Source organism: Protopterus annectens, chromosome 5.part0 (genome assembly GCF_019279795.1).
Source record: "Protopterus annectens isolate FY-2018-M chromosome 5.part0, PAN1.0, whole genome shotgun sequence".
NCBI classification, from domain to species: domain Eukaryota; kingdom Metazoa; phylum Chordata; order Ceratodontiformes; family Protopteridae; genus Protopterus; species Protopterus annectens.
In genome coordinates, this window is record NC_056735.1 from 1,776,784,432 (window position 1) to 1,776,808,815 (window position 24,384).

Sequence of the window (24,384 nt, forward strand, 5' to 3'; positions counted from 1 at the left end):
CATGGGCTGCATTCAAAATGAGCCTTATGGCAATGTTGGTGATGGAAAGCCGGGTAGACTACTAAGTCCATAGAGACTGCTGTGTCTTGACATTCCTTGACACTTCAGAACCCATGTCATGTTGGAGGTCTTGTCAAGTGTGATGAATAAGTGCTCTCATTGCGAAAGTGGCTGAGGTATAACAGCTCTTCCCTAAATGATCCAAAGCCCAAGGCTCCCTATTCGGGAGTGGGAGGAGGGGTTAACCAAGGAGCTCTCTTCAGAAATTTCCTTCTTGATAGCAGAAGCCACCACAGTGGCATCGAGGGCTGGACTCTAACTCCAATAAAGCCTGTCTTTGAGAGGGGTGAGAACTTTATCCATCTTTCTAGAGATGGGCTCCACTGTGTCGGACTCCTTCCATGGCCTGCAGGACACAACTTCTATAAAGAAATCTGGAGGGGAAATCACCCAAGGCGTGGATGGGCTTATGCCAAAGGCCTCCAGAAATACTGATGATTCCAGAGAAGGGACTTTGGTGCTCCAGCCTACATGCTCATGAAATGGCTCCAATAACTCGCCAAAAGAGACACTGTATGGGGACTTAGGGGAAACGTCTCCTTCCTCGTGGTCAGTATTCGCAGTGACACACTCCCCCAGAGAATCCAAGTGCTTTCTCTTGCACTTTTCTTCTCTGAAACATCTCATTCTGACAAGTCCAGGGAGGAGGGGGAAGAGTCACAAAGACCCGTTACAGAAGCAGACTGGAGGATGACTGATGTAGGCTGTCCAGGAGCAGACTGATGACTGACCAGAGCAACAGATGAAAATTGAGAAGAAGGAGGGGGTGCCTGGAGAAATCCAACCCTTATCTCTAGAAGGGAACATCCTCTCAACAACATCAAAGACCAAGGCGGAGGAGGGCCTCTCGGGTTCTGGGACCCAACAGTATGAAACAAAGCCCCAAACCAGAGGAAGCCAAGCCTAGTCCTGACACTGACATAGCAGCAAAGCTGTCCAAAACTGAACTTTTGAGAGGAATTGACAATCCTAAAGCAGAAACAGTCAACCCAGACCGAGGAAACCATGCTTTGATACCACGGCTCGGAGGTGCTGAAGATGGCTCAACTTATCTGATCCGATCCGGAGGGCTGAAACTTGACCATCTCAAAAGACCTTGGACCTGAATGGGCCAAGGGAGGAAACCAAAAGGATGGCGCCGAGGGTGTCAGCACCAGACCTGAGGGCATAAGGCCTAATTGCATCTGTGCCTGCAAATAAAGGACCTCATCAGCTGCTCCTGATCAGTAATTTTGAAGTTGCCCACAGACCTTGATAACTGGATGGAAGAAGCCACAGAGAATGGTTTGGAGGATCTGAGATGGTGATCCAGCATGACAGATCTAACCCAGAGGGGCCTGAAACCAGGGTGGGGATGGGGAAGACTCTGGCGATTGAAGAGGAGGAATGCTGAGGGCAAATGGAGATGCCACCCTACCTGAAGATGCTCCTTTGAACAGGAAGGGACTCGGAACATTTGGAGCCACAGAGGCAGTCTTGCCTGACTTGGCTGCCAAATGTGATTGGCTCCAAGGTGCTGGAGCTGATGTCAGTACCAGGGCTGCCAGGGAAGCCGAAAGTTGGCAGACCTTTGGATACAGCAAATCCAAGGCAACAGATCCAGATGTGGAGACCAAAGACAACTGACTGTGATCTCATTTGGCCTGCTTGAAGTCTCGTGGCTGTGACATCTATGACCCAGTCTTGGAAGCTAGGGGAGAAGCAACTCTGGAAGGAGGAGCAGTAGCAGAGGAATCTGAGGCTAGAAGCCCTTTCGAAATGAGTTTGGCCCTACGTTCATTAATGGTTCATGAGCCAAAGCCTTCATAGATAGAACACCCCAAATTAAGATGTCCTTGACCCAAATGAAAAATGCACTTTAGGTGCGTGGTCTTGGGAAGGCAGCTTGTGCCCACAGTACACAAAATTTTTGAAACCTCTGTCCATCCTAACAGTACAGCCAAAAACACAGAAACTCTACAAAATGACAAATGGAAAGGGAAGTCAAAACTTTATCTACCTACCTAACACTAAAAGTACAACACTAACTGCTCACAGGGGTAAGGGAAGAAAAAATCTTAACCAAGACATACTGTGCTATCCTTTCAAGAAGGAAAGTAAAAAGAAGCCAAAAACCGAGCTGCAGACAGGAATAGGGGTAAGCTAAATCTGGAAGTTGATGGAGGAATGGGGAGTTATGGGTAAGGATAACAAAACCAAGTGGGCTAAAGACTTCTTAATTGGCTGGTGTCAGATTCAAAGACCCACAGGCTGAAGCCAGACAGAGCAGACAACATTGGATTTTGTGTGTTTCCCTCTTTACAGAGAGTGAGGGGAAACTACGTCTGCAGTTACCTCCTCTGTTTGGGACTTTTTTATGGATCTTTTGAAGGATACTTTTAAAGCAGCATGTTTTCCATGTTATTTATGTCAATCTGCAACAGATTCTGGTTTGCTTTCTGGCAAAGGCAAATTACTTTTAGTCGCAGTTTAGATTATGACCAGTGTACCTTTACCTCAACAGTGTTTGTGTGTAGCCAGTATTTTCATAAAAAATCTGAACGACTCTTGAAAACTCAGCTAGTTTGCTCAACCTTCTCATATGGAGCTAAAGATATCTTGTGATAGTGTATTCTACAGCCTATTCTATACTCACATGCACTGAGATACAAGCAATTAAATTATAGTAGAATTTAAACACTAACAGTCTGTAATTTGTAAGAATAGCACTTCAGTGACTTGGGTCAGAGTTAAGCAATATTTGTTTTGGATCGGTCCACATAGCTGGTAAATAAACAAGTTTTAGTACAAAGAAACATAATACACAAAATCATAATGATAAATAGTGAACAAAGAAATAATTTACATAAAAGGAGAACAGGGCTAAATCTCTATGTATGGCTGAGGAATAAAAAGGTGAGGAGGAAGCTATAGCTGTTGAAATAAACTTGTCAAGCTATATATACATGAAACAGTAATGCAAATGGCACTATTTAAGCGGCTATCTCCAGAATGATTACTCTGTACTGTGGCTGATACCTAGCCTGCTGATTACCACCTCCCCGACTCCATTTTCTAGATGTTACCATTCTCAGACAATGCTTTGCACTGGATGACTTGACTTAAAGACTGCAGAGTTCATGCATCTATTGTGTTTACCAGTGCAAGGTGTTCCCTTCCTCCCCACCAGCTTTCTGACCGTGAAGTTAAGTGTTATTAAAATAAACAGTGAAATAGGAGGCAAAGGGGTCTATATCATATGAGCGAATCGCACAAATTGCGAACGCTCATAATATCGGACGTACCAGACCTCGAACTTCCTATTGTGGGGGGCAGTGCCCCCCATACTAAATATATATTCCAACTCCAAGATCGCACTACAGTGAGGAAAGGGCAAATATTCCATTCTTCACTATACCGTGATCTCAGAAAAAGAACTACGAGGTCCAGTACGTTCGATATTATGAGCGTTCGCAATTTGTGCGATTCACTCAAATGATATAGACCCGAGGCAAAGTCCTCAACATAGTGAGTGCTGGGGAATTTGATCACCTGCAAAAACATGACAGTTGCTTTCTGAGTTTACAAGGTTCAGAGAAGTGATGTTCAATCCTTTTGGACTGAGGAGTTCATAATCAGTGGGTCATGAGTTTACTTCTCATAGTGCATCTATATTAAAGCGTTAATAGCTCTTGCTAAATAAAAAGGAAAAAAGCATTCCATAAACTAAAATGATTTGAGAAAGTATGTCTTTACACCTTATGTACTAAAGAAATGAACTTACTTGGTTTTTCGGTCTTCTTGTACATCTTTCTGGCTTTTTTCTTCTTTCTGGTCATCTTTTTTATCTTTTCGATCTTCCTTTGTTTTTTCTTTTTCCTCCCAGTCTCTCGGCCTTTCCCTGTCTCTCTCTCTTTCTCGGTCTCTGATCCTTTCTCGTTCCCTTTCTCTTTCCCTTTCTTCTCTTTCCCGTTCTCTTTCTCTCTCTCTTTCCCTCTCCCTTTCTTTTTCTCTTTCCCTTTCTCTGGCTCTTTCTCTTTCTGATTCTCTTTCTTTTTCCCGCTCCTTTTCTCTTTCTCTCTCTCGATCCCGCTCTCTTTCTCTGTCCCTCTCTCGTTCTCTTGTCCTTTCATCTCGTCGTTCTTCTCCTCCTCTTTCCACTCTTCTCTCTTCTCTTCTTTCATCACGCTCAAAGTCATCAGTCCTTGCCTGGTGCCTAGATGGGGAGCTGGGTCTCTGATCTGTTAAGAAAAATATGCATGAATGCAAAATAATGTTCCATATATTTGTTTACTTTCTAAAATCTATTACAGTTAGAGATTCAATTTAGAGATATGTACTACAAAGATTCTAATTTCTGTATTACAGTACTTTTTGAAAAATGGTTCTTCTCCAAACATTTTTCTTAAAGGACACATCACATACGTGACCATTCACATAACAATCAATCTTCAAGAAGGCCCAGTCCAAAGTGGCAAATGCTGGTTATTTCCTCTTTTGAGGATTCTGTCTTCACATAAATTCTTGCATGTGTCCACATTCAGAAGCATGTGCTCTAACAGCTGACACAATCCATGCACTGGATCTAAAAAGCTGCATCTTGCCTTTTCAAAATAGCTTTGATGTGTACCTGTATTATCAATGCTGATTTCCCAATATGCAAGTGAACATTTAGATTAATTTGTTATAAAAGCATAAGCAAGCAGCCCCCTGAAGTCAAGAGGCAATAAATCCAGGCTGAGAATATATCCAAAGATATTAATAAAGTCCACAGAAGATAAATCAGTTACCAGTCTAATAGAAGACACAAGCGCTTTCACATAGCTTCATCAGGTGTAACCATTTCATCTAAAAACACACCTTTAATTGATCACATGACTGAAACTTTTAGAGACAAAACTCATTTTATACTAATATAATATAAACAAATAACTAAATACAAATAACAAATACAAATACAAATAAAAATGTATAGACAGATGAATTATATATATATATAAATATAAATATGAGTACTACTATTAAAACGTAGCTTAAATAAAACTCAAGTGCCTAAAAAGTACATCTCCTATTTAGTGGTCTGTTACGTAATATGAGCTTGATAGGAACACATTCATTGAGACCATGTCCTATATGGGATCTCAGTCTAACTATCCATTTTGCTTCTGTCTCTTCAGTTTTAACTCTCACATCACCCCCTCTATTATTCTCATAGATAACAGATAGAACTCTGAAAGTAAATTTATGATGTTCACCCATGGTGCGAATATGTTTTGCCAAAGCATTGATTCTAGACTTCTTTCTAATGTGATATAGGTGCTCTCTCATTCTCTCTCTAAGAGTAGATTTAGATTAATTTATTCTGTACATCCCTCATACCTCTATTTCTGGTTTATGTCTTCAACAACTCTGATAGCCAAGTTATACTACAAAACTACTACCTGCAAAGGAAGGAATGTTATCTGACTTTCTGTGGGTGCAGTTGCAAAGTAAAATGGGACACAACTTAACAGTTTTTGCACTTTTTTTTTTTTAAACCTGGCTAAGCTCACGACTAATACAGATGCAGAATACCCTCTGCTAACTCAGCTACCAAAGCTGCTGAAAAGATAAGGTACAACTGGGACATTTTGCTAATAAATAATGAAAAACGAACACTGATGCATGTCTAGATTTAGGTACAAATTGTCAAAGAATATCAAATATTTTAAGCTAAGCAGATCAAACGGGAAAATTTCAGGAACTTTTCAGTATTCTTGTCAAAGAATATCAAATATTTTAAGCTAAGCAGATCAAACGGGAAAATTTCAGGAACTTTTCAGTATTCTGGATAGAACTACTATTGGCACATAAAATAAAGTAACTCTTTCAAACATGTCGATACAGGTAAACATTACTTAATTAATAGAGCTGAATGCTTAGAATATGTTATTAGATCTGACGATGTACACATTCTTATTTTTATGTAGGCAAAATGGAGCAGCAGTTAGTTTCTGCACTAGGGAGCATACTCATGCTTTAAAGAAGGGTGATTTATCTAATGCCCTTCATAAACTCTGCAGCATTTCTGACTGTGAAGTTAGTTTTAAATTGTTGCAGGTCTTAAAAGTGGTGGAGTGGGACTATAAAGAATGAACTACTATACTATGAATTAAAACTGCAAACAGAACTAAACCAGAGAACATAGTTTGAATAATGCTTTTTTAATCAAAGCTTATTTACAGAACTGTAATAAATACTTTTCATTCAGCTGTCTTAACTGTCACTACAATCCTTTTTTGTCGTATGTTATTCTTACAGCATGTACTGCATTTCTGAGAATGGTTCATTAGCATATTTAATTGGTCACATGCTCCTATGTAGGTGCAACTAACACTTAAAACTGCTTTTACTAACAAGTGATTTTACGGCACTGAAGTGTTAAAGAGCTGCTTCCTGTAGCCAAGGGTAGAGGGTCCGATTCCTTTCACCCCCACCCCTCATTTGAATATTGTGATTGTGAGCAAGTTGTTTTTCCAGACAATCCTCCTCAGTCCCTCCTGAAAAGGGACATTTATGTCCAGTGAACTTACCCAGTTAACAAATGTATATAAAAAATATATATATAAAAAAATAAAGAAAATGACAGTTTGTTACAAACGTCTAGAAACAAATGTATTTTTCCAGTTTCTTCTGTTTATGTTCACTACTAAAGTTTTTTTTTTTTTGGAATTTGTTTGCCTTGGTTAAGCAGCCCTTCAAACGGGGATGCAAGTTTTTTTTGGGAATAATCCATAATTGTATACTTGCATAACTGAAATCAGAATCACCAAGGTTTAACTTCCAGTGCTTTCCAGTAGCTGACTACTAGCAGATCTTAAGACTTCTGGTTGATATACAGCACCATTTCACAAAGTGGTTACCGTGTTAAAAGGAGCTAGAGGCCCTACAATTCTGCTGAGCATTGCGGGTCACGTTCAAAGGGATGGGGCCCTGCCCACCCCCGACATGATTCCAAGTCTTCACAGTGAGCTCAACCACTAAAAATGTGCCTGGACATATGCTTTCCCCTCCCCCTGAATAGAGAAAAGCATACTAAGCACTCATCTTTAACCTTCTCCCCCTCACACAAACTTTTGCAGGTGCCTGAGCCATGATCAGTGAATCAAACCTAGGTCACCTAGGCTGTAGTCAAGGTTTTATCCCTGTATGCTAATGAAACTAGCAGGAGTGAGTAAAATCTTGTAAAGTACATACTTAATAGATTATTAATCTGTTAGGATCTTAAAGCCTAGCCTTACATTCCCATGGTATATTAGCACCTGTATTTGGCATACAAATAACCCAAAGACGGGCTGAAAAGGATATGCTGGAGTATTTCTGTCTGTATTTCTTATTTCTATCAGAATCATGGACCTGCTCTTGCACAAACTGTAGTTAAGAAATAGATGTCTTAAGACAGCTAAAAGAACACAGATGTCAGGTGCCCCCAGAAGGAAGGCAATACATAAATTTGTGTAATAAAGCAATGCAATATAATCAAAATACAGTAGTTGCAAGCAAATACACCATAAATAAATACCCCAATCAGGTTGTATGAGGAAGTGTTAGCCAATAGGCCTGTCCCAAGAGGGGAAGGAGGGAGGGAAACCTGGACTGCAGCTGTATTAGCACTCGAACATTTACATTTATGGTAGGTACAAAACTGTACTATGTTCATCATGCATACAGCTGCAGTCATAACAGATGGGTAGAATCCCAAAGCTAAGAAAGGGGTGGTAGGCACTAGGTGGAACTAGGAGGAGCCAGGATGGCTCCTACAGCATAGGACACAAAGAGCTGTTCTGATTTTCTGAAAGGCTTTGTTCTGTCCAAATAATAATGCAGTTGTTTGTGGAATGTCCAAGGAATGTAGTAATCTCTCCCCTTTGTTTTGAGGATTAGGATAAAATGTAGGTAAGTGTATGGCCTGATTCAAAGCTACCCTGGATACCACTTTAGGCATAAAGGACGGGTTGGTTCGTAAGGAAACTCTGTCCTGATGGAAGATGATAAAAGGCTGCACAGCCATGAGAGCTTGTAGTTCTGAAACTCTACGAGCTGAGGTAATAGCCAGAAGGAAAGCTGTTTTCCAGGACAAATATTGCAAATCTGATGAGGCAGCTGGTTCAAAGGGAGGCAAGGTCAGTTTTTCCAGAATGAAATTGAGATCCCAAGCAGGTATTGGTTGTTTCCTTGGGGGTCTTAAATTCTTAGTCCCTCTGAGGAACTGTCTTAAGAGAGGGTGAGAGAATAAGGGTGGATCAGTGTTGTATTCTGCAGAAATGGCTGAGGCATGGATTTTGATGGAGGAGAATGAAAGTCCACTGCTTAGCAGCTCAGCTAGATACTGTAGTATTTGAGGTAAATTCAGTTTTCCAGGATCCTGGCCCTTTTTCTCATTCCAGACACAAAACCATTTCCATTTTGCGGAGTAAGCTTTTCTAGTTGACGGCCTTCTGGCCTCCAAAATGACATCCTGCACCTCCTTGGAGAGTAGGGTCTGTTGTGATGCTAAGGAATCTTCCATGCAGCTAGACTGAGTGTTTTTAGCTGGCTGTGAAGAGTTTTGAAGCTGTGCTGAGTCAGAAGAAGAGGCATTAGAGGCAGGGTCCATGGTGGGGAATGCGTCAGGCTCCTCAGGAGTGGGTGTTGTCTTGGCCAGTCTGGAGCAATGAGAATCATCTTTGGTCTGTCTGCTCTGGTTTTCAATAGAACTTTGGGCAGCAGAGGAAGAGGTGGGAAGGCATAAACAGTCATTGATGTCCAACTGAAAGAGAGAGCGTCCACTCCCCAGGCCTTTGGATGGAAAATCCTTGAGCAGAATTTTGTCAATTGGTGATTTTTGTGGGAGGCAAAGAGATCTATGTCTGGCCTTCCCCATGCTTGGATTATTTCTGTAAAAACTTTTGGATGCAACTTCCATTCGTGTGGATCTGTCGTATTTCTGCTTAGGTTGTCTGCCAGCATGTTTTCCTTGCCTGGCAAGTACTGTGCTTGTAGTTCGATTTGTAAGTCCATGGCCATGTTCCAAAGTGACATGGCCAGTCTGCATAGGGGGTATGAATGTGTTCCTCCCTGTTTGTTTATGTACCACATAACTGTGGTGTTGTCCGTTCTTATCAATAGTTGACCTGGTTGCAGAAGGTCTTTGAAAGCTATAATAGCATTTATTACCGCTAGCATTTCCTTTTGATTGATGTGAAGGTGCTTTTCTTTTTGGGACCATTTGCCCTGCGTAGTCTGTTGTGATGACTTGATTTGCTTGAGGCTTGCTGAATGGAAGACCTGTGTTTGTTTGGCATGCTTGAGCCCACCACAGAAATTCCTTTTGTGGACATGGAATTAGTGGTATTATTGTTTCCAAACTGTGGCTGTGTTGAGACCATAGGTTTTTCAGGTACCATTGAAGTTTCCTCATATGCAGCTTTGCACATGGGATTAGTAAGATGCAAGATGCCATGAATCCCAGAGCCTGCAGGATTTGCCTTGCAGTCAGCCTGGTGCAATTTGCTAGTGCTCTGAAGTATTGAGTTGGTTGCTCCTGCTTCTCTGGCGTGAGGTAGGCCATCTGGGTGTTTGTGTCCAAGTTGGCACCCAGGAAAATTATCTTCCAAGAGGATATTAGCCTTGATTTCCTTTTGTTGACTGTGTATCCCAGAGAGTTCAACAACATTATTACATAAGCCAGATGTTTCAGAAGAATGTGCTTGCTGTCCGCTTGGATCAGGCAGTCGTCCAAATAGGGGTATATTTGTATCCCTTGAAGTCTGCAGTAGGTAATTACTGATGCCAGGCATTTCGTGAATACTCTGGGCGCAGTAGATAAGCCAAAGGGCAATGCAGAGAATTGAAAATGGGTTGAACCTGCAAGAAGTCTGAGGTATCTTCTGCAATTTTGTCTGATTGGGACATTCAGGTATGTCTCCTTGAGGTCCAATGTTATCAGCCAAGACTCCTTGCCCAGCATGGGAAGAAGCTGCTGCAGAGTGAGCATCATGAATTTTGGTATGAGTAGAAATCTGTTTAGGATGGATAGGTCCAAAATAGGTCTCCAATCTTTTCCCTTCCTTGGTACCAGGAATAGTCTGGAATATAAACCTTGACCCTGTTCGTGCATAGGTACCTCTTGAATAGCTTTCATGTCTATGAGATCTGTAATTTGCCTTTGTGCCTCTGCCCTTTGATTGTGTGGCAGGTTTGGCATGCCTCTCATTTTTGGAAGGGTGTGAAAATGGAATCTGTAGCCTCTGTTTATAATGTCCAGGATCCATTTGTCTTTTGTGACAATATGCCAATATTTTGAAAATAATGCCAGTTTTCCTCCTAAGGGGGCTGCCATTTGAGTCTTGCTTGGCATGCAAAGGGGAAAGTCATTGGGCTTGCTTTCTGAATGATTGCAAGTTATCCTCACCACCTCTTTGTGTAGGAGCTTGCCATTGTCTGCCTCTAAACGATCCTTGGGATTGTCCTCTGCCCTTCGGGCACCTGTATCTACCTCTTTGGGGTCTTCCGTGGCTGGAAAGGACCAATTTTTGGAAGGCCAATTTCTACTGAAACGTGGGAGTTGTACCTGTAGAAAATCTTTCACAGTTTGCATTGATTTAGCCTTTTCCTCCATTTTCCTTAATACCTCCTCAGCATTAGCACCAAATAATACATCCTTTTGCAGAGGGGCATCTAGTAATTTAGCTTTGACATGATCAGGCAAGGTTTGTTCCTTGAGCCAGGCATGTCTACGTATGACTGATCCTGTAACAGCAGCTCTACATGAGGCCTCTAGAGCATCAAAACCACATTGTAAGGTATGCTTACACACTTGTTCTGCACTATGCATCAAATCCTGCAACTCCTTAAAGTCTGGTTGTTCAGGTTGTGACATTTTACTTTTCAATTGTGATAACAAAAACTGTTAGTATTTTAGCATACGGAACTGACAGTTTAAGGCCCTCATGGTTCAGGTAGTCGAGGTATATACCTTTTTTCCCCACCTTTCTAAGGATCTGGAATCTCTCTCGGAAGGTAATGGATTTTTAGCAGTGGAGGCCTTAATTCCCTTGGGGCCCTGTGAGATGGTTTCTGGGTCAGCAGCATGGCTTTTGTATAGAAATTGGTGTGAGTCAGGAACCCTGTAGTACCTGTCAGGCTTGACTGGGGCTGGAGGCACAGAATCCGGGTTAAGGCAGGCCTCCGAGTAAACATCATCTAGGATGTCCAAGACAGGAGGTATAGCCAGAGGCCTGTGCTGAGGGAGCAAGAGAAATTCCCTAAGCCTTTTCTTGGAATCTGAATAATCTTGGCCTTCCCAGTGGAAGTGTTCCCTTAAGGTATGCAAAGTTTCCCCAAATGAGTAATCCTCTAGGGGGGGATACAGAAGGAATGGACTCCTCTGCATCAGAGTCTTCAAAAGGGGAGTAAGAATGTTCCTGATCATCAGAGTGCTCTGAAATAATGAAGCCCTGATCAGAGGAGGGGGATTCTTCCTCCACTCTGGGCCTTTTGTCCGGTGGGGGTTGAGAACCCCTGATAAGAGTAATTAAATCCTCAGCCATTTTAAGCATCTGTTTTTTAGGCATGGGGCCTGGAGATGGGCCCTGTGTAGCTTGTCTCTTAGAATGCATGGCTGCTTTAGACTTAGTGAAAGCCTTGATGGAAAAAGAAGAGGAAGGTCTGAAGACACCTTGAGTGGAGGTAGACCTGTCCACATTTTGAGGTTCAACGCCAAGAGTGGCTTCGGTATCTGTAGTCGGGGTGTGGGCCAAGAAGCCTGCGACCTCGGGCACAGGAGACACCGCCAATGAAGTGTCGTCGGTAGTCAGGGGCTGCGTAGGCCCCTCGCTGAGAACCGGACCACGTGTAGTCGGCTTTGGCGTGGTGTCGGTAGAGGCCGCGGACCTCATGTGTCGGTCCTTATCTTTGCGTATCGGAGTATCCGACGACATAATATAGTTAAATGTTTTTCCAAAATAATGCTGGGCGAACTCCGCCCGACGCTTAATGGTACGTTTGTTGAATGTAGCACAAAAGCAACAGACCGAGACGTCGTGGTCTGGGCCTAAACAAGGTATACAGAGGGAATGGAAATCCTTATGCGGTATTTGCTTCCCACATGAAATACAATTATTAACTTTGTCTGACATTGGTCTGAGGCAAGAAAAGTTTCCCCAATGGCGTACTTAGCTTTCAAGAAGACTTCGGTTTTAAAATTTTCGTAATTTCAGGAGCTGGCCGACCGGCACTTGCGAACTGCTTCTGCTTCGGGCACCACGTGGCAAGAAAGACTGAAGAAAATGGCGTTGGCTGGTTCCTTTATACCCCTGTCGCACTGATGTCAGGGAAGAAGCGACGACAACCGACGCCGGACCTAGACTTTGGAATTCGGCCGACCGAGGACCCGCCTGACGGCAGGAGAACCCCATCTGTTATGACTGTAGCTGTATGCATGACGAACATCATGTATTTTCACTTTGTACTTGTATCTGAGATTGAATCAATATTTGTATCTGTACCCTTCTTACCATTATTTATAAATGTGGAGCCTTTCTCCATGGGCCTCCGCTGAAAATGGACATTTTGTCCAGCTGGACTTTCCAGGCAAACAAATGTAAAATAAAATACAATAAAATAAATTCCTAGGTTTTCCTTATCCATGAGGTACAGTTGTGTTAGACCAGGGTGAATTTTCAGTTATCGATATACACATACCCCTCCAACATCTTTTTTTATTTTACAAAAGAGAGTGAGATACACAGAGTGGGTGTATGTGATACCACTTGACTCATGAAAGTATAACAGATCTGACAGAATAGGATCTGTTAAGGCAATGGTCACCTTTCAGTACACTGTATGATACCAAGAAAAGAGACAAGGCTTTGAGACAGTCTAAATAGGTTTCATGATTTGGGGCCTTGATTTTAAAGTGATCTAAATAGATTTTATGATTTAGGCCCTTGATTTTTTTAAAGTGAGAAAGCCTTGTGTTTAGTTCTAGTTGGGACAAGTGTTTGGACAGGTATATACTGGAATAAGTGGTATATTCAACGACCAGCCTAATGAATTCAGAGTACAGTGAAACAATTACTTCCCTGGAGCTGGATACCTTACCTTTAGTTATGACATGTACAATGAGGAAGGTCTTCTTTGCAATAGTGGACACGATGATCAAAGGACAGGTCAATGTCAATACAAGCTCCCAGATCCCTAACTACTGAATCAGTTTTCAGGGGACTGTTGTGAATTTAATAGTTACAAGAACAGTCATGCTTTCCAAAGGATATGGCTATACATTTCTCGGCATTTAGTTTTAAACCACAGTGCTAACAGCAACTATCTGTTTGGGACAGGCCCACTTGAAGGATCTCTGTATCCTCTGTGGAGTTTATGATAGCAGCAAGTTTACAGTCATCTGCAAATATGGTTTTCCACAAACCGCTAACATTAACTTTGGCTGCGAAAAAGTAAATGTCAAAGAAGAATGGCCCAAGGACTAAACCCTGGGGTACTCGGCTAGTAACAGGTGTTTTGGAGAAGGTAGAACTGTCCCATCCTTATCTTCCTGCATTCTATTTGTGAGCCAATTCACTTTCCAATGAGTTACGTAGGAACTAACCATTTATCTGGGAGTTTGTCTACGACACCAGAGTGTGGAATGATGAAAGATCCAGACATGTCTTGTGTATGAACATGCCCTCGCCCATTGTAACTTTTTCGAAAGAGTCACCCAGGTTAAGTAGGCAAGACCTGAACAGAGTTGGTTCAAGAGTCTATAGGTTACCTATATCCTTTTTATTAATTCCATAATTACCTTTTCTATAGAATTACAGAAGAGACTAGTTAGGATTATGGGTCTGCAGTAATCACTCAGGTTCGTTGAAGTCTCACCTTTGTATAAAGAAACGGCTACTGCTGTCCTCCATTCATACATCATGTAGCATGCTTTCAGGGAGATACTGATTAACCCCTGTAGGGAGGTCTGACAAGTTGTGTTTTATCCCCCACAGACACAGTATTCTTGGCCTAAGACAGCATCTTGAGAACTTGCGATTGGGCGATGTGAGGGAGAGGTGTAGATGAAAGCGTGTGATCGGAGAATATTCTAAGGGGTATGTATTTATGTATCTTCATTCTATGGTTATGTCGTTTTTTTACTACTAGCCTAATAAAGTAAATTGGTGCTACAGCTGCTGGTCTCTTTTTCATTTTGCATCCTGCTTTGGTTTGAGTCCTTGCAGCTGCCATACTTGCAGAGACACTTGTTGTTCACACTTTTAAATTTAGCCAGGTCATCATTCAGTTTTAGTAGATTAACCTTTGCATAATCACAGAATTTCAAGGTAATGGATGATGCTTTCATTTTATAGTGAATGTGACTGACTTGTGGTCTGATTTGACTAGGGAGGAAGTTATAACTGGAGGGGACACCACAGCTGCCCTGTATGGGTAAGGATCAAGTCCAGATTTTTATTGGCCGTGGTTGGGGTGTGAACTAAATGGTCCAGAGAGTTTGTAATGAAGTCCAGAAATCTCAGGGCATACATGTTTGGAGATGTACAAGTCTCCCAGTTTATGGAGGAGTAGTTGAAGTCTCCTAAGAGAATGGCACTTGGCTTAATACATAGGGACTCCATTCCAGTTAGTTAGGAGGTATAGGCTGATGGGGTACTACAGTTAGTTAAGACAGAATGAGGTGTTTTGTCTGCAGTAAGCTGGACAGAGAAGAGGTCTGGGTTATCATCTTATTTGATGAGTCTGGAGGTAAGATTTTTTAAGAACAAAAAGTAGGCCATTCTAGTGGTGTTTGTTTGCAGGGATGAACTAAATGATTTCCACAGTCATGAGTTGAAGGTATGAACTAAAGGACACATTTCCAAACTTGTGAGCTGTAAGGATGAACTAAGTGACAAATTTCCACAGTTGTGAGTTGTAGGGATAGACTGAGTGACATTTTCCACCTGTAATATACCTTTTAAAGTTCAAGGACATGTAATGTTAGGCATGTGTACGCAATGCATTCATAAAAAAATTCCAAGAACAGTATGAAGAAGCAAAGTTTTGGCAAAGGGAAGTGAAGGGTCCTATTCTATACAGGCTCCCCAGCATCTAGTATTCCAAGGACAGTGAGCTGTCAACAGTGAATCCAGAGTATCTTATCTGTTCTGTGCACTCCACTTTATCTTCATTTTATTTTTGTTACAGCATTTAGTACATGTGAAGACAGTGACTGCTGGAGAATTAAATAGTTCTATTCTTCCTAGAGTCCAGGATGAGCTGGAAGCCCTCTAATCAGCTCTCGAGTTTTGTGAAATTTTAATGATGTTTCTTCTTGGCTCCACTTATCAGCAACTAACAATAAGGTGTAATGAACTACGGCCAGATCATCACAATGTGAAGTTAGAGATGATATCTGTTGAATAAAAGAGGACACAGGACTGATCTCTCAGGGCTCCCTTTTTGCTTTCAAATTCAGTATCTGCCTTTTAAATAGCTGCAGAGCGCCATTTTATGGTTTCATTGTTTTGTGATACCCAAATAGGAATCAATCATGGTTAATGGCTGCAAATCCTGTCGAAACATAAAAAAAATGGTTGCTATGATTTGTTCTTTGGGAAAGGTTTGCTTTTGCTTGATGAATGCCATGTCCTTTCCTTACCAGAGGAAAGACACATAATGCTATTCAGTATTCCCACAAACATACACAACCTCCATGTAAAACCTGGGCTGATACAGTATATGAATGGTGTAAAGGACTCTCCTTTTGTTGGTTTATTTTTTGGCAAAGGAAATGGAGAGCTAATGTACTGATATATTTGCTTAATTACAGAAAGAGACAATAAGCCTATTTGTCTGTCCTTTTACATGCCTTAACACTAGCTCCCCTCCAATCCCACTTTACCACTACACTTTTTTTCTACCTGTTCCACACCCTTTTGAAAACCACTTTTGAGTCTTCTCTCCACCACCCACTATGGAAGTCCAATCTATGGATCCATAACCTTTTATGTGAAAATGTCCTTTTGAAGATCCATATATAGTTCATAGGTGGGTACTGGGCTAATGGCTCTGGAGCCTTTACAAGCCTAGTCCATAGAAGTGCACTGGCATCATGCCGCCCGACATTAGTTCCCAGTGCCTCTATCAAGTATAGCTACTGGAGTGATTCCCCGGGGTGAACTTTGTACGACCCATCCACTCATCAAGATTTCTCTTGAAGAGGGACAGTGTGGTGCTCTGCTTGACATGTATGGGAAGTCTATTCCAGAGCATGGCCAGTCTCTGGGTGAGAAACCTATCCCTCCAGCATGTTCTGTTCATTGTGATAATGAGGTTGAGGTCTCTGGAGCGTGTGGTGCAGAGGGATTGGGATTTCTTTAGATGTAGCATTTCTAACAGAGCTCTGTCAGACATGGCTTTGCAAGTCAAGCAGAGATAGCCTCCAAGTAGGCTCTACAATCTGCTGTCTGACCCCCCCCATCCCTCCTGTTCAAAATGGCCTCTTCACATTTCCATGACAGATCTTGTGCACTAATAATATCTCCCATCTCTCCTGGTCTCAAACGGAAAGTGGACTAACTCATCTAGGTTATGGTCGCATTTCTACCTCTCCATCTCACAGATTTTTCTGATAACTTTCCTCTGAATTGCTTCTGGTAGCCTAATGTCTTTTGCCTTATTAGGTCTCCAACTGCACATAGTTCTTCAAGAGTACATGACCAATGCCCTATAGAACAGAAGCAATGCCTGTTTACTTGTGGAATCTCTTCCCTCAGAGAATATACCCCAACATTCTGTAGTTGCTGATGGTTAAATCCATGAGCAGTCAACACCCCCAGATCCTTTTCCTGCCTCAGGAAAAAATGTAAGCCCTTATTACCACTGAAAACTGAAGTGAAGACATCTTAACCGAACAATACATCAGTTATGTGAGACTCAACCTAAGGTTCAGGCAATGATGGGCGATGTGACAGTGAGGCCTTCTACAGTTCTCTGGCTTTGCTTGATAATCTGTGATGAAGAAAACAGGATGAGTTTGAAGCTACAGTGTACATCCTTGTAGATGCACATGATACTATTACTCAAAGATCAAGAAAGTATTAATAGTGAAGTCAGTTTATTACCATTTGTGTAACACTGCTTGAAACAGATAACTGATATCACATCAGAATGTGGTTGCGATTACATCTCATCTGGTCTAATGCAATGCAATGTACCTTGTGCTCCTTGATAGGAAACAGTAAGATGTATGCTTTATGCTTCAGGGAACTACAGATTTAATTTAGGAGGCTCTCTGTATATTGAAAGATATGGTAGACAAATTACTAACATTATATGAAATATTGTTTTAGTTCAAGAGTTGAAGTGTTCTACGATCTGCAAGCAGCAGCAGAGAGGATGGGATCTAAACCAAATTGTTGAGGAACGAATGAAAATGACACCAGATTACTGTACTTTCTTGTCAGGATCGAATGACCAACTACTCAAACGCAGAAAACTCAGTCACGCAACTAGCAATTTCAAAGTAACATGAACTATGTATGGCACCTGCTAACACTGCTTTTATAAATGGAATGGCAAAGCCTACTCCTAGGTCTCATTTTGAAGAGTAAGTACTAGGGGGGCTCTCCGGCCTCAAACAATGTGATCTACAAATGACAACAGAAATGCTAACACCATGGTGGCTGGTGGGAAATTACTGGACAAACTTCAGACACCACCTCAGATGCTACTGATTTGCTGTAGGACGAAGATCTGGCCTCCTGCTTACCTTCATCTTCAACGCTCTTGCCTTGTAAGAATGACCTTCTCCAAAACTGAACTTGGCTTTGTCATCCCCAGCTGCACTCATTCTTACAAACGGGCTGAAATGCTGACATCTGCAGCAACCAATAAGTCTGTATATGTTGCATTAAGGTGGAAGAGGGAGCTCCTTGTGGTGACTATCTGGAATCCAGCAAAAGCTGAAACACCTAGAAGGTCTAGGTTTTTTAGATGCAGAACATATAAATGCTCCAATGATCTACACTAGAATGAGATCCAAACCATATAATTAGCAGGAAAAGAAACAGGTATATTTGTACTAGACATGGCATTTACGGCTGCAACAGAAATAACAATGCGCTAATACAGGTAGGCATGCCACAAGAATAGGAGCTCAAGATCAGGAAAAGAACTAGTCTGTATAAACTACTGACAGTTTGACCACTGTAGATGATATCCCAGCATAAGTTCAGTACATTTAGAAAATGAATATATTTTTTTCCTTTCCTGTGGGCCATAAAAAGTACAAAGTAAATATGCTGACCCTTCTCCTGCACTAACACTGGAATGCAACTAAATAAATAACCTGTTTATTTTCCAGCTCCTAAACACATATACAACCTCTGTAAAATCTTAAAATGTACAAATATAACTACTGTTTGTGGATAAATGTAAATAGAAATGTAACTACTCTGTGTTTAACTGGAACAAACTATAATGCAATGTAAACAAATGGAGCTTTTCTCCCACGGCTTCCACTGAAAATGGGTATTACCAGTCGGACTTTTCCTGTAAATAAAGACATATAAATAAATAAATAATTTCCACTGGCATCTGAGCCACATAAATCACAAGCTCAGTTTACAGATGCTTTTCAATTTCCCTCGTTTCTGTGTCCTGTTACCTTACCCAAAAACATTTTATGCCCTAGTAACTATTCTCTGTGGTTTTCTACTTATGGCATTTTAAGTTGCACCTATGTTTTATGTTTATAAGTGTAAATAATGCATGCTAAACAGTGGGAGTCACTGTGTACAGAGCAGACTAATTTATAAATATTAATCACAGACTGTATTAGAAAACACTAGTATACCATTTCATAGTAATTTCTCTTATTATTTATACTGTTAGAACTGTGCATTAGAGCTCAGCTCTGTGAATGATCGCTGGTAACCAGGCAAAAAAAAAAAAAAAAAAAAACACAAATTAACATCTACAGCAGAGTGCGTGAGGAAGTATCAGTACTAAAAACAAGGGCTGCAGAGGGGGGCTTCTCAGTTATATGGTCTGCAGGCCGCAGGGTCAAGAAAATATTGACCTATCACTACAAATAAAAATGAAATTGTACCCTTCATATTGGCATAATTTTAACACTGTATTCTGATCTATGGTGCAGTGGTGGCTGGTGATTTCAATGCAAGGAGGCACTGCAGGGAGAAAATAAATGGATTGTGCTAACTGGAATGGGCTGACCAACATTACAGCAAGTCACAGACAGCTTACTTGGGATCAAATAACTGTTTTGATCAGTCACTTTCTTCCATGGAATGCCTCAGTGACACTTGTTCCAACGACTCTGTTGACTACATATACCTCAGATATTTGACTGTGATCAAATAAAAATTTGTCACAGTAATATAATTCAGCTTGTTTTACTCAAATGTACACTACCCTGCCAAGCCACATCAATGACCGTTGTGATCAAATAAAAGCAGGGGTCAGTTTCATCCACATGCCCACCAATTACAGCCATACTAATAACTGTTATCACCTTGGATGTCTCCCGCAATCAAATGATTGAATACACACACAATAGTCAAAGCAATGTGTTTCAGCTTACACCTGTCAGATGAATAAATAGTAACCCAATGCAACTCTCCCCTAATTAACACACACAGATGTGTTCACCAGTTACAGATGCTTTACTGACTGGGCTCATCTTAGATGTCTGACCATGATCAACGTAATCCAAAGCTTAGCTAAACAATTCTGTCTTGGTTTGTGATTGACTCTGCAATTACCTGTTGAGAGAAGTTTTATTTAAATTTATATTTTATTTTTTACCACTGCTTTAAACTGTTTGTAGGAAAGAAGGGATAGCTTGTAGACAAGAAGATTTACTTTGATTTCGATTTGGTTTTACCTTTAATTTTCACTGTTAAGCTGATAAAAAGGGATAGGTTTTAGACAGGCAAACTCTATAGTCATCCCAAAGAGCCTAGTGAGCTACAACTTCATATGGAGTGCAGAAAGGACAATCCAGAATGTATCTAAACCCTCCCCTTCCATCTTTCAAAACCATTCTGAAAGACTTACTAGATAAAATCTGACTCTGTTCTTGTACAAATCCAGAATAAACTATATTCATAAATGTGAACAAGTACCTTTTCATTCCTTATACCTCCTTTCTCTCCTTTTTCACTTAATTCCTTACTGCTATCTAATTCGCTTCCCTGACTCTCTCTTTAAATATACCATAAGTCTGTTTTTCCCCAACTTCATATTGCAATTCCTATGTGTGTTAGGAAATGAAGACTTCAAACCAACGTGCCACACTGTCTTTATTAAGAGCTTTTGTCCCAAGTATAATGGAGATCTTCAGAATAAATTTAACACACTAACATAGCATATTATCTCTCTCTCTCTCTATATATATATACATATATATCCCAGCCTTTCACAATGAATTGCACTCAATGAAAAAAAAAAAAAAAAAAAAAAAAAAAATATATATATATTTTTTTTTTTTTTTAAATGTATTAAAACATACATATTGAAGCATACATTTTAAAAACCATAAATTTTAAAACATGTTATTTAAACTCCTATATACAAGACACTAACAAATGCAAAATTCGGGACATAAAATATGCAGCCTTTAATTTTAATACACTGACCATGGATATGGCTTCATTTAACCCAGGAAGAGAGGTGGCATTAGTTTTTAATTGCCATTTGCATTCCAAAAATGCAAAAAAATCTTCACTTGGCCTTCCCCCCTCTGTCCTAAATTAACCTGATCTAGAGCCGTAAACCTAAAACCATAAGTAGGATTACGCACCAAATGTTTATACAGCACATTCCTATCATCCTTTTCTTTATATTATACAGATGTTGATAAATTATCTTCCTAAGACTAAGTTTAGTCTTACCAATATAGAATGTGCTGCAGGACTTGCAGAGAGCCAAGTATACCACCCCTTTACTACCACAATAAAATTTACAAAATAAGTATCTCACCATAGCCCTTCACAAAAAAAGAACAACTCTCAGCAACATAGGGATACTGGGAACAATGTCCACATCTGGCTATCTTCCCCTCCTGGTACGTCCTAACAGGTCTTTAAAACACAAGTCTTTCTTGTAAACAATAACCGGCTTTGCACCCACCACTTCCAAGCGTTGTTGATCAATTCCAAATAACTTCCAATTCTTATGTATAAATGATGCAAGTTCAAAAAAACTACTATTAAATGTTAAAACTAAGCCTCTAGCATATATCTGACAACTAGTACTCCCCCATCCATGTTCAGAGGAAACCACAGCTCCATCTCCCAAAAGGGGTACAAAATGACCCATTCTTCTTTTTTCTTTCACTTCAAAAAATATATATATATCAGTCAAAAAAAAAGATTCAGGATATCCTCTCACAATAAACATACTTCTCAATGTATTACTTTCCCTCTGAAATTCAGTCTCATCCGTAATCATTGTGGCTAATCTCACACATTGTCCCTTAACAAGGGTTTTTTTCTGCTGCACAGGATGCATACTTTCAAAATGAAGGATTAGAATAAGTAGGCTTCTGGTATATAGTTGATTCAAAACATTTCCTTTCCATATTCTTTCTAATAGTTACATCAAGGAAGTTCACAGAGTCACCTTGAATATCAATGGTGAACCTCAAAAAAATCTGTTGTCATATTTAAATAATTAAAAGAAATTCCATCAACCTTTTCTTACAATCGTTCCAAAAAAAAAATCAAACAACACTCAGAGGACCCAATAGCCATTACACTCTGAATTCAATTTATCTCTCAATAAGGAAAGAATGCATTAGCAGACTTAGGTGGCACCTATCGTGCCCATAGCTACACCAGTCTTTTGTCTGAAAAATAGATTTTCAAATACCAAATAATTATTCTCCAGGACCATAGCCATAACACCTCAGAATCACAACCCTATCTTTATCCAGGTCAGTGTAGAAACAAAGATACTCATAAAACCACTCAATTCTTAACTCCTGCGGGATAACGGAGTACAACTCCTGAACATCTAAAGTAACAAATACCAGCTCCTCACTAAATTCATCATTTGAGGGCTTAGATACAAAATCCCTAGGTACACATGGACTATTCTTAAAAATATCCCTGGTATGAAAATCGATGTTTTTGGCTAAACAACAGATCGTAGAAGCCCTAACATCTACTATTGGTCACATTGGAGGATCTAATAAATTATGTATCTTGGGGATTCCAAAAACGGTTGGGGTCTTAGGGTTATAAACCAACACAAAATTAAAATTCTCTACTGTAATCTGGTTATTGAATAACATTTCCTCTATAGCTAGGTCAGTAAGCCTGTATGCCATATTCGATTAACAGATGCCTCTTCATATGTATCTGAATCATTTGTATACATAACCACTAAGCCCCCACCTTTATCTGGCTTCATAATTCTAAATTGTTTATTACACAAAATTTAATTCAATAAAGCCCTTTCATCCACATTAAGATTGAACTTGACTGGAATACTAGTGGGGGAATTCAAGAACTCCCTAAATTCCAATTCACAAATTTTTACAAACAGCATAACCATGGGGTGGGATGAGGGGATTTGTTCAACCAACATGGTTGTGAATTACTTTAAGTGCTTATAAACGATTATGACAAACAAATGGCTGCTTTGTTATCAAATGAAGAGACCAAGTGTTTTTATCCTCCCATCCCACCCCATGGTTACTCTGAAAAAATTTGTGAATTGGAATTTAGGAAGTTTTTGAATTCACTAAGATCTCAAATGATGTCTTTAGTGACGAGTTGGCATTTGTTACTTTAGATGTCCAAGACTTGCACTCAGTTATCCCGCATGAATTAGGAACTGAGTGGTTTTATGAGTATCTTTGTTTCTACACACTAACCTGGATAAAGATATGGCAGTGTTTTATAGCTATGGTCCTGGAGAATAATTATTTTGTATTTGAAAATCAATTTTTCGGGCAAAAGACTGGTGTAGCTATGGGGGCGATATATGCCCTTAAGTTTGCTAATGCAGTCCTTGCTTACTGGGAGAAAAATTATATACTGAATTCATAGTTTAAAGAGTTTTGGGTCCTCTATGGGCATTATTTGGATGATTTTTTTTGTGTGGAAAGACAGTAAGGAAAGGTTGATGGAGTTTTTTAATTTATATATTGCAACAGATTTTTTTGAGGTTCACCAATGATAATCAGGGTGACTTTGTGAACTTCCTTGATGTAGCTATTACAAGGAATATGGAAAGGAAGTGTTCTGAATCAACTACTTACCGTAAACCTACTTATTCGAATACTTTCCTTCATTTTGAAAGTATGCATTCTGTGCATCAGAAAAAAGCCCTTGTTAAGGGACAATGTGTGAGATAAGCCATGAGGATTACTTATGATACTGAATTTCAGAGGGAAAGTAATAAGCTGAAAAGTATGTTTATTGTGAGGGGATATCCTGAATCTTTTTTGGCTGATATTTGTTTTGAAGTGAAAGAAAAAAAGAATGGGTCATTTTGTACCCCTTTTGGGAGGTGGAACTATAATTTCCTCTGAACATGGACAGGGGAGTACTAGTCCTCAGATACATGACAAAGCCTTAGTTTTAATATTTAATAGTAATTTTTTTTAACTCGCATCGATTACACACAGGAATTGGAGGTTATTTAGAACTGATCAACAACACTTGGAAGTGGTGGGTGAGAAGCCGGTTATTGTTTACAAGGACGACTTGTGTTATAAAAGTTTATTGGAAAGACCTGTTAGGATGTACCAGGAGGGGAAGATGGGCAAATGAGGACATTGTTCCCAGTGTCCCTATGTTGCTCAGGGTTGTGCTTTTTTGTGGATGGCTATGGTGGGATAAAGTTCTTTTTTTTAAGTTTTATTGTGGTAGTAAAGTGATGGCATACTTGGCTCTCTGCAAGTCTGCCGTGCACTCTATATTGGTAAGACTAAGCTTAGTCTTAGGAAGATAATTTATCAACATCTGTATGACAAAGAAAAAGGATGATAGGAATGCGCTGCATAAAAATTTGGAGTGTAATCCAACTCATGGTTTTAGGTTTACAGCTATAGATCAGGTTAATGACAGAAGGGAGGGTCAAGTATGATTTTTTTGGAATTTTTGGAATACAAATAGCAATTAAAAACTAATGTCACCTTTCTTCCTGGGTTAAATAAAGCTACATCACTTATAACATATCCAATCATTGCTAATCAACCATTACATAGTTAATTCAAATCCTGCCTTCTTTTAAACCTTGTTCCTTCTCTTCATGTATTGATCCCACAATTCCCATTTTTTCCTATGTAATTTGCTCCTACCA

General features: G+C 40.1%; 1 protein-coding gene across 1 annotated transcript in view; it reads right to left on the minus strand.

Annotated features, from left to right (window-relative positions):
• LOC122802414 (zinc finger CCCH domain-containing protein 13-like) overlaps nt 1-24,384 on the minus strand; it is a 1,157,483-nt gene that overhangs the window by 191,049 nt on the left and 942,050 nt on the right. Inside the window, exon 14 of the mRNA XM_044072036.1 lies at nt 3,824-4,280. Within this exon, the coding sequence (XP_043927971.1) occupies nt 3,824-4,280 (457 nt within the window). The remainder of the gene's footprint in view (nt 1-3,823; nt 4,281-24,384) is intronic.